The 14,946-nt window shown below is 43.5% G+C and overlaps 1 protein-coding gene across 3 annotated transcripts in view; it reads right to left on the bottom strand.

Moving 5' to 3' along the window:
• Window positions 1-14,946, bottom strand: part of MED12L (mediator complex subunit 12L) — a 300,960-nt gene that overhangs the window by 231,887 nt on the left and 54,127 nt on the right. For all 3 annotated transcript variants that reach the window (XM_045029734.1, XM_045029735.1, XM_045029736.1), the window contains exons 8-10: window positions 14,088-14,237; window positions 13,399-13,498; window positions 12,227-12,363 (exon numbers count right to left, since the gene is read on the bottom strand). In XM_045029734.1, the coding sequence (XP_044885669.1) occupies window positions 12,227-12,363; window positions 13,399-13,498; window positions 14,088-14,237 (387 nt within the window). The remainder of the gene's footprint in view (window positions 1-12,226; window positions 12,364-13,398; window positions 13,499-14,087; window positions 14,238-14,946) is intronic.

Here is a 14,946-nt window from a genome sequence, read left to right as displayed (position 1 = left end):
CCTAACTTTTAAACACCCTTTCTGAAAATCTTGGCTCATTTTTAATTATCTATGGAGCTTCAGTAATTTATGTTTTTAATCCAATAATGTCCCTTTTAAAATATTATTTCATATATGTTTTCAATTATAAATTTCCACATGATAAAATGAACTCTACAATGTGTTCATTTCCTAAGCATCTCTATTGCTTAGATATACTTAGAACAAGGTTAAAAAGTGAATATTTTATTACCCAAGATGCTGAAACAATTAAAACGATAATTTATAACTTAAACTACCCTCTCTTCTATTTAAAAGAAAGTCCCAACTGCTGAGGGTTGTGACACAAACCAACAAAATCCAGAGAAACCAAAGCTTAGGGGAGAGTGTTTGTTGTACAGACGGAAAAAAAAGAGAGAGATTACTTCCTGGCATGGGAAGAATACAAATTCTCCGGCAATTGTCAAAAGATGAAAAAACCTTTAATAATTTCATTTGTGAAGAGGTCCTTAATGCACCTATGAAAATAGGGAGGGTCCCAGTCCAAATATTTATTCAGGATGTGTTAGACTGAACGTGTGAAAAAGTAGTTTGTCATTTTATAATTGTACATACCTTCAACACCATTTCAGTGATTTTGCCAGGATTCAGGCTTGCATTTAACTACTTTATGGGATAATTCCTAGATGACACATATTTTTATGTTCATTTACAGTAATAATAATGCTTGGGCATTATGTAGAGCTTTTCATCTTCAAAGCACTTTACAAACGTTAGCCTTCATCCATCTCCTTCTAAAGTAAACGTTCATGGTTTATAAGAATAACTATTAATAGCATCTTGGAGATATTCAGTAAAATAAAATTCACCCATATTTGCACAAAACTGAAGTAAACTGCTGTAAACAGGAAGCCACAAGGTTGAAAGGGAGGCAATATCCTCTCCACAGCCTAACGCCAGAAACCGGTGGAGGCCCACAGTGCTCACTCAAGCCACTGGGCTTGAACAGAGAGCATGGTCCTGCTACATTTCCCACACAGAGATTTTGGACGCTGGACCCATATAACTGTAAACCCACTCACCAACCGTGGCCCATCTCACAAGCCTCCTCCCTGGTGACTTTCATAGAGCCGACATAAAACCTAGTTCTACTGTGTGTGAAAGGGGTACCAAATCTCCCTGTGTGCTCACTTGGCAGCTACTCAAGCCCCATATTAGGGAACGATAGCAATTCACTGCACTGGAGGCAGAGCGATTATACAGCTCCTATGGAGCTGGATGAATTTTACTCTAAATGCCCAGTTACGTCTGTTGCAGCCCATGAAAGTTATCTTCAGTCAAATATATAAAATGCTGAGTGGGTCATTAAGAAAAAAAAACATTTTCAAAACAAATTGGCCATTGAGCCTATTTATATTTAGGAGAAAAAGCCAACCTAAAGTGTCCTCATCTAGGTTTAAATTTCAACAAAGGCTCAGATTAGTTATTGCTTTATCTGCACTAGATTGCCTACACATAGTTGGAGCAATATTTATTTAGGGCAGGAAGTCAAATCAAATACATAGAGAGGCATTTGTTTAAAATGCCAGCAAAAACCAAAAGCAATGTAGTTACCTGACTATCAACCGCTAAGCACTCTGAGGTCTAGAAAGAAAGAGTGCAAACTGCAGCTCAGCTGGAATGCCCCAACCACAGCACTTATAAAGGAAAGCAGCTAATCAATGCCATCCAGCACCCTCAGAAGCTGAGTGGGAGCATGGTGCTGATGTTCACTTTTGAGAGAGGCCATGCTAGGCATTTCCACACACCCTCTACATGGTCTTGCTATTTTCACTACTACCAGCGATTGTTGTTGGCGGCTCCCAACACAAATGTCAGCGCTAGTTTAAAAAAAAATGCCAACTGCTAGTTCCTATGAACATAGAAACAGGAATAATGACTGCAAAACCTTAGATGCTTTGTCTGCTATCACAGAAAGATTACGGTTGGTCTGGCAAGTCCACTTCTAGTGTCAAGAGGCAGAAAGGACTAGAGGAACCACAAAAATGTGTCACACTCAGAGGCAAAAGTACCAGCATTACCGTGGAGAAAGGAGATGGATAACAGGTGAGGAGAAAAGTTACACACTCCTACAAGAGAAGAAAAGGGCAAAGGACCTTTACTTACATGCAGTATCTGACAGAGGGCTCTGTTCCACTCCTATTTATATCATTGCAAATCTGAAGTAACTCCAGTAAAGTCAAAGAGTTACAGTGATGTAAGGCCAATGTGGAAATAAACAACCTCAGGTCAGACTACTCCACTCAGACTCTTAATATCTGTCTTTACAATTATGGTGTCACCACAGGACTAAGATGTCCAACAATTGGCACCTTGACAATAGGTAACTGGACTGTTCTTGAAATGCACAGAGATTAAAAAGGGACCCGGGGTGGGATTTATAGGAATCTGTCGGGCTTTTCAGTATTCAGAATAAATGATGGCAAAGTACTGAGAGGAACATATATTGATGAGCTGAAGTCTCATAACAAATATCAAGATAAATCACCTTCTAAACTATTTTTGTTAGGACCTACGGACTAAAATGCAACATTCGCTTGTAAAAATGACTTTTGTGTAACATTGATCTGTAACTATCAATTTTTCCGTAGGAGGAAAAAAAAGCAAAATGGATATACCGTAACCTAAACAATAACTAATTTTACACACTTTTATAGAAAACTACACAAGAAAAAAAACACCATGTAAAACAATATTTACCACGTATGTAGTGTTTTTCATCTGATTATGTCAGTGTGTAGATAAGCACAGAGATGAAGATGTAGATGAGGCATACAGAGGTTAAGACTAAAGTTTTCATTAGGCTCCACCATAATTTTTGTTATACTGTTTGGGGGTGTTTTATTCAAGTCACAGAAGGCTAAATTTTCATAGCTGCTGAGCGCCCACAATTCCCATTGACTTCAGTTGGATGTAGACGTCTTAAAACTAGGGTATCTAGATACTGAGTATCCAAAATTAGGGGACAGTTTTGAAATCTCTGGCCTAAATGACTCGGTGAGAGACAGTAACGAACGGACCACCAGTCTCCTGGCTCCCACTGTGGTGCCCCAACCACCAGACCATACTGCCTGATAAGCTCAGTTAAACTGTCACTTTCAAGTCAAAGAGAGTTGCATGCCACATGGTGTAGCAGCAGCAGCATTATTGTACTTTTTAAGCTACCTAGAAGAGAAACTCACAAAAGGGGAAATCCTGCCATCCTTTTCCCTCACACACAGTTCTGGACGTAGTGATACCAGTGCCTTTCCATTTAATTGTGAAGGATGGGAGATGAGGAAGTATTTGGAGAGCCTGTGCAGACAGTAATACCCCCTGTGCAGACCATGGCTTCCTTGGCCAGGCTCTTGACATCCGTGCCTGGCAGATGTCCTTCCCTGCAGGTTTTGGAGGGTCAGGCATGGAAGCGCACTATGTGCAAAAGCACAGTGTGCATCCCTGAGCATCTACACAGCCACTCCATGGCCCTGCGGGGATGAGGATGAGAATTCCTTTATTCACAATCCCATGGGACAGTTCAGTACACAGCCCCATTACTCAGGCTGTGCAGAAGGTTGATGATTTTGCCCAAACTAAATTCCAGTGCACAAACATGAAAAGGAAGTTATGGGATTACTTTAAAACCAGATAGTTGCTAGTCATGCAAGTCAAGCAACTGCTGCTGAGTGTTAAACATAATTTATGACTTCCATACATCTTGTTGCAAACCTACACCTAAGTTCCAGAACAGGGGTAGGCAACCTATGGCACTTCAGTGGCACTCACACTGCCTGGGCCTGGCTACTGGTCCAAAGGGCTCTGCATTTAATTTAATTTTAAATGAAGCATCTTAAACATTTTTAAAAACTTATTTACTTTACGTACAACAATAGTTTGGTTATATATTATAGACTTATAGAAAGACCCTCTAAAAACTTCTGAAAGGTTGCCGACCCCTGGTCCAGAAAGAAATTGGTACTATATCCCTGTGCATTAGGCTGCCTCTGTGGGATACTGCCTCAATGTTTCTAAGGGCCCTATTTTTAATCCAAACCTCCAGAGGCATTTTAGCAGCTAAAAGGGAGGGATTAAAAGGCACTCTTACTATACTTAACCACTCATTTGAAATCTAGCTGATTTTAGTAAACATTTAATCTTGCTTAAATTGCCTGACTGGAATGGAGGGCTGCCCACACAATATTTTTTTTTTAAATATTACACCTGTGTCATAATATTTATAGCACTAGTCATTTCTGAGCCGAGCACAACAATTCTACAGATATACATGCAATCTCAAATTACATATCAAGCTGCATGGACACACTGTTTTTTTTAAAAATCTTCGCTGATACAATTTTTTGCTTGGGGGTTGGTTATCATGGAACACACAATTGCTGTTAAGTCAGTGGAAAGTAGCTGTTTCAGTCATATTTACCTCTGCTGTATCATATATACTTAGGGCCCAATTCTATCACACTGCTCAGAATTAGAAGCAATTCCACTCAAGTCAGTGGAGCTGAACTGTTGTAAATGAACTGTTGGAGTGAACTGTTAGTCACTATGCTTAGCATAACACACTCACTCTCTCATCATATGAATTTCAGTAAGGCATTATGAGATAAAAATAGTAGGAGAGCTCAGACCATATGCTTTGGTTTTAAAGAATTAACCCAAGTAGTACTATGATAACAAGGAACTGAAGAGACAGTTTCTTGTTAAATATCAGGGCTGGTCTACATTAGCTGCTGGATCGAAGGGGCAGCGGGTGGGGGGGGAGAGTCGATTTATCACATCTAGTCTAGACGTGATAAATCAACTGCCGAGCACTCTCCCGTCGACTCTGGGACACCACCAGGGCAAGAGGCGCAGGTGGAGTCGACAGGAGAGCGTCAGACATTGACTTACCACATTGAAGACACCGCGGTGAGTAGATCTAAGTACGTCGACTTCACGTAGCTGAAGTTGCGTAACTTAGATTGATCTTCTCCCACCACCCCCCGCCAGTGTAGACCAGGCCTCAGAGACAGACAGACTGAACACTGCTTTTTGGTCTGTACACAAACAGTTGGGTAAATCTACTGTATCTCGCATGAAAGCAAGCATAAGGCAAAGAGAGTATGTGTGCTCTAGTCTGTGATCACATCAGAGTGGGTTTTTTTTGTTTTGTTTTTTTTTGTTTCCTCAAGCCAATTTGCTCAAAGTTAGTAACGCAGAGGCCATCACCCTGCTAAGGTACAGATATAGTCAATCAGAAACCAGGAACAATCGGTCATCTCCTGCTTAAAGTTTCACTTCATCAATATGGTATCTATTCCCCCCAATGCAGCTGTGAGCCAACTAGTCCTGGTCACAAAATGAAGATAGATTATGAATACAGTCTGGGTCTCTCTAATTAGAGCACATCCTAACAATCTTCTGGCCAAATCTTGTGGCCAACACTCTCTCCCATCCTCCATCTCTGCTGATCACTCCCCTCCCGCCTGAAATGCTGTCCTCCCTTGCCTTTTGTGATGCCGTCCTCCCTGGTTCTCCTCCTGCCTCTCCCACGACGACTCTTTTGGTGGGCAGAACCGCACCCACTTTCTGCAAGTATCCCACAGAGGCCTCAGTATTTAGTCCACTCTGCCCCCTCTAGAGCCTCATTTTCGGTGACCTCATCTATTCACGCAGTTTCAAAATACAATCTTTATGATGATGATTCTCCAAATCAGCCTGCCCAGTGTCTTACTCAATCCATTTATGTACCTCCTCCCCTGCAAACATCACTGTAATTCAAACATGCATAGCCAAAGCTGAACCCCTATTTTTCAGCCCATAGCTTCTTCACTTCCCCATTCTCTGTCACTGATGCCATTTCACACACACACACACACACTCTCACACTCACTCCAAGGGAGGTCTTCTGCAATTCCCCCTCTCAGCTACCCCATGTGCTCATGAAGCTGGCGAGACCATCTGTCTGGCCCAGTCTGACTACATCACCTCCCTCTTGATCCTCTACTTCTCCACTGCATCAAAGTTTAAACTTCAAGGCCCTACCTTATGCTTTCACTCAACACCTTTGCTTCTCCACACTTGCCTTGTCACATTACCCCCAGCTCTTAAACTCTTCCAGCCTTGATGCCCCATCATTCATTTTCCCCACAACCACTTCCACATTTGTTTTGTCACACTACCTCCATGCTTGGAGTGCGCTTCCTCAACTGGTTTACCAGGCCACTCCACTACCCTCATTAAAATCTCTCCCTAAGAGCCATTTGTTCCATTGCATCTGAAAGAAAAAAAAATTTATTTTTACTTCTTCCATTAAAAAAAAAATCTTTCCTGGAACCAATAAAATACGTTGGTGGCAAAGCACCACTCCAAACATGCGTGTATGTTGGATCATCTGGTTTTTTTTGGTCTCTTCAATTCTAAAGTCTTCTTAGCAGGGGGTGCATCTTCTCTGTATTTTCTGTACAGTGCCTAGCACTTTTGGGGCACTCCTATAGTGTAAAACAAACACTACCATAATTTACTATTTTCATGATGAAGTTTTGCAATTCACCAACCATGGAAGCAGGAAAAAAATGCCATACATGCTACAGTGGCTTCCCATCAATGAGGGATAGCGCATACAGTCCTTTATACTGAATTTTGCTTTAAGTCAGGGGTAAGCAACCTAAGGTACACGTGCCAAAGGCGGCATGCGAGCTGATTTTCAGTGGCACTCACCCTGCCCAGGTCCTGGCCACCAGTTCAGGGGGCTCTGCATTTTAATTTAATTTTAAATGAAGCTTCCTAAACATTTTAAAAACCTTATTTACTTTACATACAACAATAATTTAGTTATATATTATAGATTTGTAGAAAGAGACCTTCTAAAAACGTTAAAATGTATTATTGGCACGCGAAACCTTAAATTAGAATGAATAAATGAAGACTCGGCACACCACTTCTGAAAGGTTGCCGACCCCTGTTTTAAATAATTGTTAGTGTGCAGATACTCTGGTGCTGTGAGCACAATAAAAAACAAGGACAGGCCACAATGTTACATAAATGGTTAGCTGAAAATAGGAGTACAAGCATAAGCCCATGATTGAGAGCTTCTTGTTGCAAACACAGGGACTGAAATCAAGACAAGATACAAGTCAGAGGCATTCTAGCTGAGTATGGATCTATCATCTCTTGAGTAGGTGACTTATACCAGCTGTACTTCATCTTTACCTTTGTGTAGAAGTAAACTTGCAAGGCCCGTAAAGGTGCCTAATAACAAACTGCCACCTAGTGGCTCAACTGCACTTTCCTAAATTATGTACAAGGTACATGGACTAACTAATACAGAGACCATGATTTACATTATAGGCATGGTCACCATACACCTGTCAGTTATTAAGATGCAGGAGCTCTCTGAAAGTCAGTGTGCAGATGACAACATACATCATAAGTGGTAATTTTTTCCACTCTTAAAAACTCAAATATCAGATAATACTCAGCAAACACTGGAAAAACAGCCCATCAGAAATACAAGGCTCTCCCACTTCCTGTTAGTCAACTTATGCATCATATCAAGCAGCAAGTTACAATTCTTTGAAAACCCTAATCAGGTTCTGCTAGTTTAAGGGATCACTTTGAAATTTAACATAAGCCTAGGAGCCAATCAGGAAGGACAGGAAGGGAAAACTAAAGTCTCTAAACTGGCATAAATGTGTTTATTTTCTTCCTAATTCCTCTAACCAGCTGATGCGATATAACCAACGCCCAAGTATGTTTGACTTCAACAGTTTACTGTGAAAATGCCTCATAACCACCACCATATACTGGAATAAAGTTTCCATTTCAAAGCCTTCAGAAAATGGCCTGCTTTTAGGGCGGGGGCGGGCAAACTTTTTGGCCTGAGGGCTGCATTGGGTTTCATAAATTGTATAGAAGGCCGGTTAGGGGAGGGGGTCGTGGCCCACACTTCCTATCGGCCCCCCCGGGATTCCTGCCCCATCCACCCCCCCACCCCGTTCCCTGACGGCCCTCTGGGACCCCTGCCCCATCCACACACCTCTGCTCCCTGTCCCCTGGCCGCCCCCACATCCCCACCACCCCATCCAACCCCTCCTCTCATCCCTGCCCCATCCAACCACCCCTTTTCCCTGTCCCCTGACTGGCCCTGGGGACCCCTGCCCCATCCAACCCCCTCCCCTTCCTGACTCCCAGGCCAGGAGCTCGGCCGGATGTGGCCCGCAGGCTATAGTTTGCCCACCTCTGTCTTAGGGTGACCAGGCATTCGGGACCCTGGTGGCTCTGGTCAGCACCACTGACTGGGCCATTAAAAGCCCGGTCGGCGGTGCTGCGGGGCTAATACAAGCTAGTCCCTACCTGTCCTGGGCACCGCGCTGTGCCCTGGAAGTGGCCAGTAGGTCCGGCTCCTAGGTGGGGGGGGTACGGGGCTCCGCGCACTGCCCCCACCCTGAGCATCAGCTCCGCACTCCCATTAGCCGGTTCCCAGGCAATGGGAGCTAGGGGAGGTGGCAGTGCCTGCAGGCAAGAGCAGCGTGCTCTGTGGAGTTTCCGGCCCCCCCGCCCCAGAAGCCAGACCTGCTGACTACTTCCAGGGTGCAGCATGGACCCAGGACAGGCAGGCAGCCTGCCTTAGTCCCACAGCACCGCCGACCGGGAGCCGCCCAAGGTAAGTTCGTGCCCCACCCCAGAGCCCACACTCCCATTTAGAGCCCTCACCCCTTCCCACACCCCAATCCCCTGCCCCAGCCCAGTGAAACTGAGTGAGGGTGAGGGACAGAGAGCCACCGAGGGCAGGGGAATGTAGTGAGTGGGGGCAGGGCCAGGCCTCGGGAAGAGGCAGGGGCTCTGGGAAGGGAAGGGGCTACGGTATTCAGTTTTATGCCAATAGAAATTTGGCAACCCTACCTGCTCTGCAAAGGAAGGGCCAGCTTTTAAACAGAAACGTTCAGCATCCAGAACTGGGGCCAAAATTTTCAAGAGAGCTCAGCTCCCATTTAGACACCAAAAATAATGGGGGGGGGGGGTGTTTGTTTTCAAGAGAGCTCAACACATTGGGTACTAAGCTCCTTTGAAAAAAATCTGGCCCTAAGTGTCACAAAGGTTGCTGCTGGGCACTAAACTTTTCTGAATAATCTCACCCCACACATACAGGAACAAAAGGGTGCACAAGCCAATAGTTACTGATATACTTAGTAAGAGACCAAGATCACTAAAAAGAAGTTACAGGGAGTCAAACAATTGGTTTGAAACATCTATTCCTTGGACGGGGCAAAGTGCTAACCCTCACTCACTATCTTTTACTTACACACACATACACACCCCGTGTGGGTGCAATGCTCAGCCTGACCTCACACTGTGGACCCGCTTCTGCAGCATCCCTCTGCTCCCAGCTTTGCCTGCCTGGGACATGCACATCAAGAAGACCTCCCCTCCTCCCCTCAGAATCATAAGAGCAGATCTGGCAGTTTGGAACAATGAATCTGGTATGCAGAACACAGGCAGAAAGGCACAAAGAAGAGGGTCAGAGAGGCCAGGAGGAAGTCAGCCCAGGTGGAGAGCCAGGAGAAAGTGGTGGTACAAAGAAATGCTGGAGATATGTGAGGGGAGAGAAGAGGCAAGAGTGAGGGTGAAAGGAGAGCAAGAGGAGACAAACAGGTGTCAGAAGAGAAAAATAATGGGAATGACAGAACAGACCATAAAAGAGAAAAAGAAAAAGAAAAAAAGAGAAGCAGACACACAATAAGGATGGAGAAATTCCATCTTGCTGCCAGCAATGCCATTTTGTAAGATATAGATAGATGAGGAGGACTCAGTTCAGACCTGGGGAAACACAGGAGCAATAAGGAAGAGCCAAATAACCTGACCCAAAGAAGGAACATGAAAACAAAATGCTAAATGCTAGGAGCAGCAAAGGGTGCCACTTTTCTTGTAGTTTAAGAGTTTCAGACTTTTGTTGGGGAAAACTCCCAGCTTCTTCTCCATGATTGAGAACCCTCAGCAAATTCATCTTCTTGCTTTAACATTTCTTCTTCCTCTCTCTTTCCCCACCATCATTTCAGTCTGACTCCACTGCAGTAAATGCCTCCTCTTGGACCCGAGCAGAACAATAAATCCTTCCAACCATCCACATACAGGAGTCTAATATATGTAGTTTGAAGGGGATCTTTCTGTAGTTCTAAAATTACCAAACTATGTAAGGGCCACAACTGTCTATTTATACACGAAACAACCACTAGAATCAAATGTGTTGAAAGGTTCTGTACCAGTATCTACTTAACTATTTAATCCACTTTGTAATTGGATCCATACGTACTGAAACTAGGGGTGCTGGAGATGTGGTAGCACCCAGTGGCTTTCAGTGGTTTCCATTATATAAAGGGTTTACAGTTTGATTCAATGGCTCACAGCACCTTCTGTACAAATTGTTACAGCATCCCTGCCTGGATCCCAATTTTCACTTTGCTATAGGAACCTAAAGGCTTGATCCATCAAAACCTTACTCACAAGTCATATTTGCATGAAGTTTCAGTGGGACACCTGCATGAGTAAGGATAACAGAATACAGCCCTAAATTAATCTTAATACAGCAAGGGATGATGAAGGAAGGGAGTGGAAGATCATGCAATAGGCTTAAACACTCTGAGTGAGCGCCTGATTTCTCAGACGTCAACAGCAAAACTCCCATTGGAACAGGATTGTATACCTATGTATATGCTTTTCAGTTAATTCTATTTTATTTTCATATAATTAATTTAATATATCAGAATTTGCAGCTGGCATCCAGAATAGAGACTGTGGTGATTGTAACAGGGATTCTACACACATATAATACCCTATAGTCATGCTGTGAAATTATATAAATGAAGGATTTGTTTATTAGGGTGAAGGCAGCTTTGACAGATTCTTGGAACTGTTTGAAGTGGATAGTGCTGGACTAACTCATTATGAGCAGAAGTTTGATCCCATAGCCTTCTGCAGAACCTATTTCACTCTTCCCATGCATGGCCTGCAGAGGTTAGTCAGCCCCAGAGGCAGAGGCGGATTAGGGTTTCCCAGGACCCTGGGCCAGAGCAAGTGGGGGGGGCTCCTTCCCACCCCATTCATCTGTAGTCCCGCCCCGTAGTGCCCCTTCCATCTATGGGCCTACTCACACCCGACCCCTTTCTGCCCCTTCCCTGGGACACCATCCCTATGCCACCCAGCGGTTCCCCCCCACCATTCCACCCTCCCCATGACCCATTTGCTCCTTTCTCCCCTCCCCGCCACCCACTGCAGCCACAAGGCTGGAAAAGCTCTGTCCCTGAGCCATAGCCCCTGGGCCGTAGCAGGGAGTGAGAGCTCCTCTAGTCCCGGGGCCACAGTGGAGGTCTGGGTGCCACACTTCTGCAGGGGACCAGGATCGGGGTGCTGGGGCTTCTCCCGCCCCGCCCTTCTACCGGAGACCAGGGTCAGGGCACTGGGGGCTTCCTCTGCCAGAGACAGGGTTGGGACCCACTGTGGGGGCTACCCCTGCGTGGGGGATTCTGCCAGGGAGTCTTCTCCCGTCACATGCCTTCTGCCAGGGTCAGGATCACAGGGGGCGGGGCTTCTGCTGGGGATGGGAGAGGCACTTCTGGGGGAGGCACTGATCGGGGGGGCTTCCCCCATCCTGCAGCTTCTGCCAGGTGCAGGGGGTGCTGCTGTAGGGGCAGGGTCTGGGAGTGAGGGGGCTTCCCCCACCCCACCTGCTGGGCAGAAGCCAGGGGCCTCCAGTTCTCCGGGGCCCCTGGGCCCGAGCCCCGTGGACCCAGTGGCTAATCCGCCTCTGTCCAGAGCACCAGTAAGCCTCTTGGAGCAGCCCCAGGGGGAGTGTGATCTGGGGTTCGTAAAGAGGATTATTAAAAAATAATAATATGAGTTGTACCTGTTGAGAGGGGATAGTTTGAGGGAAGCAGTGGGTTGGGAATCTCTCCTTTCCCTCTATTCACAATGAGGGGGAAGGGAGCTATGCCAGTGGAGAAAGAGTATTCCTTATAAAAAAGGGCTTAGATCATATAACACTAAAGAAGTCTCATAACAACGAGGAACCATTTTTTCCTAACAACTTTATCAGCCAATGCATGTAAACTAAACAAAGACATGAAAGTTTAGGGCCAAACTTTTCTAAAATAATTGAAATGAATAAGGGAATCATGAGCCTACAATTTTTGAAGTTGGTTGGGAGAACATTAATTACCTCTTGGTTATCTTTGTTCTGGTTTGCCCAAAAAATCTTGTGATAAAGAGTCTCCATTGAATTGCTGGAATCTGATCTGTCAAAACAGTGTCGATCCAAGACCTCCAGTGTATGCAAAACTCGGCTGATGGTGACCCCTAGGTATGGAAGTTTAAAAAAAAAAAAAAAAGTAACCAAATAGTTTACCAGAAAAATTCTTTGTTAAATCTAAGTCTTCACTGGATATACACAGCACTAATGTCTGGGTAAAATGGACACAAAAGCCATCTCCACCCCACCCCTAAAAAGGAGAGAAGTTGAATTTTACGTTTATGGTACTATGAAAGTGCTAATTTGGGTGGCTGATATGATGACATGGACACTTGTCCTCAGCCAACATGACTAAAATCAAATTAACTTCCCCATTGGTCTCTGAAAAGCAAAAAAAAAGAGTAGTCAGTCACTATCAACCTGGGCTAGATTTGAACCAATGACCTAAGACCAAAGGCTCTCACTCTCTATCAATCATCTGAGCTACTGCAGCCCACCAAAGCTGTAGAAGGTAATGTTTAGTGCGAAATAGCTGATCCAGTTATGAAAGATGTGGTATGCTAAATACTTTCTTGTATTCTAAAAATACATCTAGATATTAACCAGATCCTGTCTGTTACCAGAAATCCATGCATATACACACCCTACTATTAAAACTGAAAGTTTCTCTAGTCCTTAGATGGTGTCCTCACTGCCCTTCTTGGAACACTCCCACCCACAAGGATCTTTACATCCTCCCTTCTCACAGTGACCAACCATACAGTTCAGATGGGTTACATACGGTTTCCCTCAGGAGCCCAAAACCACTAAGCCCTGTGTCAGCAGGAGAGTCATGGAAGATTATCCCCTACAGACTGAGGAGGCTATTTCTGCAAATTTCATATCCCCACTTGGTCCAAGAGTTTAGGATTCACTAAGCCCAGAACCTGAATTGTAATGGTCTCTCCCGACTAACATTTATGCTAACACACCACCAATCCAAAAACGAAAAAAACAAAGTAACAGGCCCCATGTATGTCAGTCTATCAAATCTACACCTAAAATTAATCACTATGTGATGTAATCAAGCCCAAACACACACAAATATGCAAAACCTAGGACCCAAATTTTTCAAGATTTACTTTGCATTTGACTTGCTTTACCTGCCGTTGATTCTTGGCACTTGTCAAAAGACCATCGCACCTCCACAGCACAACCTCGTTGTTTTATCTGCTGTTCTACTTCATAAATCTTTGCCCGAACCTAAAAAGATTATTGTTGCTCATTAGCTAGTGGCTGGGAAGCCACAATTCTCATCTCAAGCACATTTCTCTGTATAAGTAAGGTATACAATGGTGTATCACAATGTTTCCTATATTAGGAAAAAGTACCCTCAAGCACAGAATGTTCAACTGATTTGATTTTTTTTAAACATTATCTATACTGAAATATCTTCCTTTCAGGACTTTCACTCATACAGTATTGTTGTGTTGAATGTAAGTTTTCAGGTCATGAATGTTTCACTTTACTGGCAGCTGCAACAAGTCTGCTATTTTTTGTTTTGTGCCATTAAATAACATCAATTTAAATTAACTCAAGATCTTTACTTTGAAAGCATTAACAATACTGCAATTCAAATGCACAATACTTTATGAATGATGGGATTGTTTGGATTAAAGATTTCCCAAACAATTTAGTACACCATAACTAATACAATTCTAAAGATAACATGTAACTAATCCCAAACCAAGACTATAGGCATACCTAAACCTGCTAGTCTTAATGAGCATAAAATATTACATTTTTGAAGGCACACAGAATATAGACCTTTGCCCTGTAAAAACAAGCCTACCTGCTGATTAAATGCTGAATTTCCACCTGGCATAGGTAAACTAGATGGAGCAACTTGAAGTAAATCCAGAGGAGAACCTGGATTAATGCTCTTACTTTCATTCGTGGAATAGTTCCACACCAAGGCACTTGGGCAACAGAGAGTTACAGTCTGCAAGCGACAATGTAAAGTAGTTAGAAGTAATCTCCTTTGCAGAACATTTGCAACAGACGGTCACAGCTAAACACCAACAAAAGGAGATAGTCTCTTCAACTAAATCACTTCTGCCTCACAACTGCAGTGAAAAGGACTAAAAAGAGGCCTTTGCAAAACCATTTGCTTTTTAAAACATCAGGGTGGGAAATTAAATTAAAATGGTGTTTTCCTTATTCATTATTAAATTGAAAATTGCATTTAAATATATACTTGCTCAATTTACATTTGTATTGCTTTCATACTGCCATCAAAGACACCACTGAAGGCTAATTTCCATCAGACACTGCCTCTGAAACATGAATAACTTTTAGCAAAATAGGTGTCATTTTAGGGTTTCGTTTACAAAGAGAAGGCATATGTGAAAAATTAAAATTTATGTCATTAATTAAAATAATGCTTTCCTATCAAGATTTTAAAACACAAAGGAGCCATTCAAATGCACCTTATTTCCAAGTAAATCTACTGTTCCTGAAAGGTGCTGGATGACAGAATATCCATTTATAAATCATTATAAAAACGACTATTGCTATGTATCTAGGATTAAAAAACCTACAAGGATTAAAAACCACCGGGTGAAATCATGCCCCACTGAAGTCAATGGGAGTTTTGCCATTGATTTCATCGGGCACAAGACTTCACCCACCATGAGGGTTGTTCATCATCG

This window comes from Mauremys mutica, chromosome 9 (genome assembly GCF_020497125.1).
Source record: "Mauremys mutica isolate MM-2020 ecotype Southern chromosome 9, ASM2049712v1, whole genome shotgun sequence".
In the NCBI taxonomy this organism is placed as follows: Eukaryota; Metazoa; Chordata; order Testudines; family Geoemydidae; genus Mauremys; species Mauremys mutica.
The sequence above is the reverse complement of the archived record's forward strand: the minus strand, read 5'-3'. Positions and strand labels throughout refer to the sequence as shown.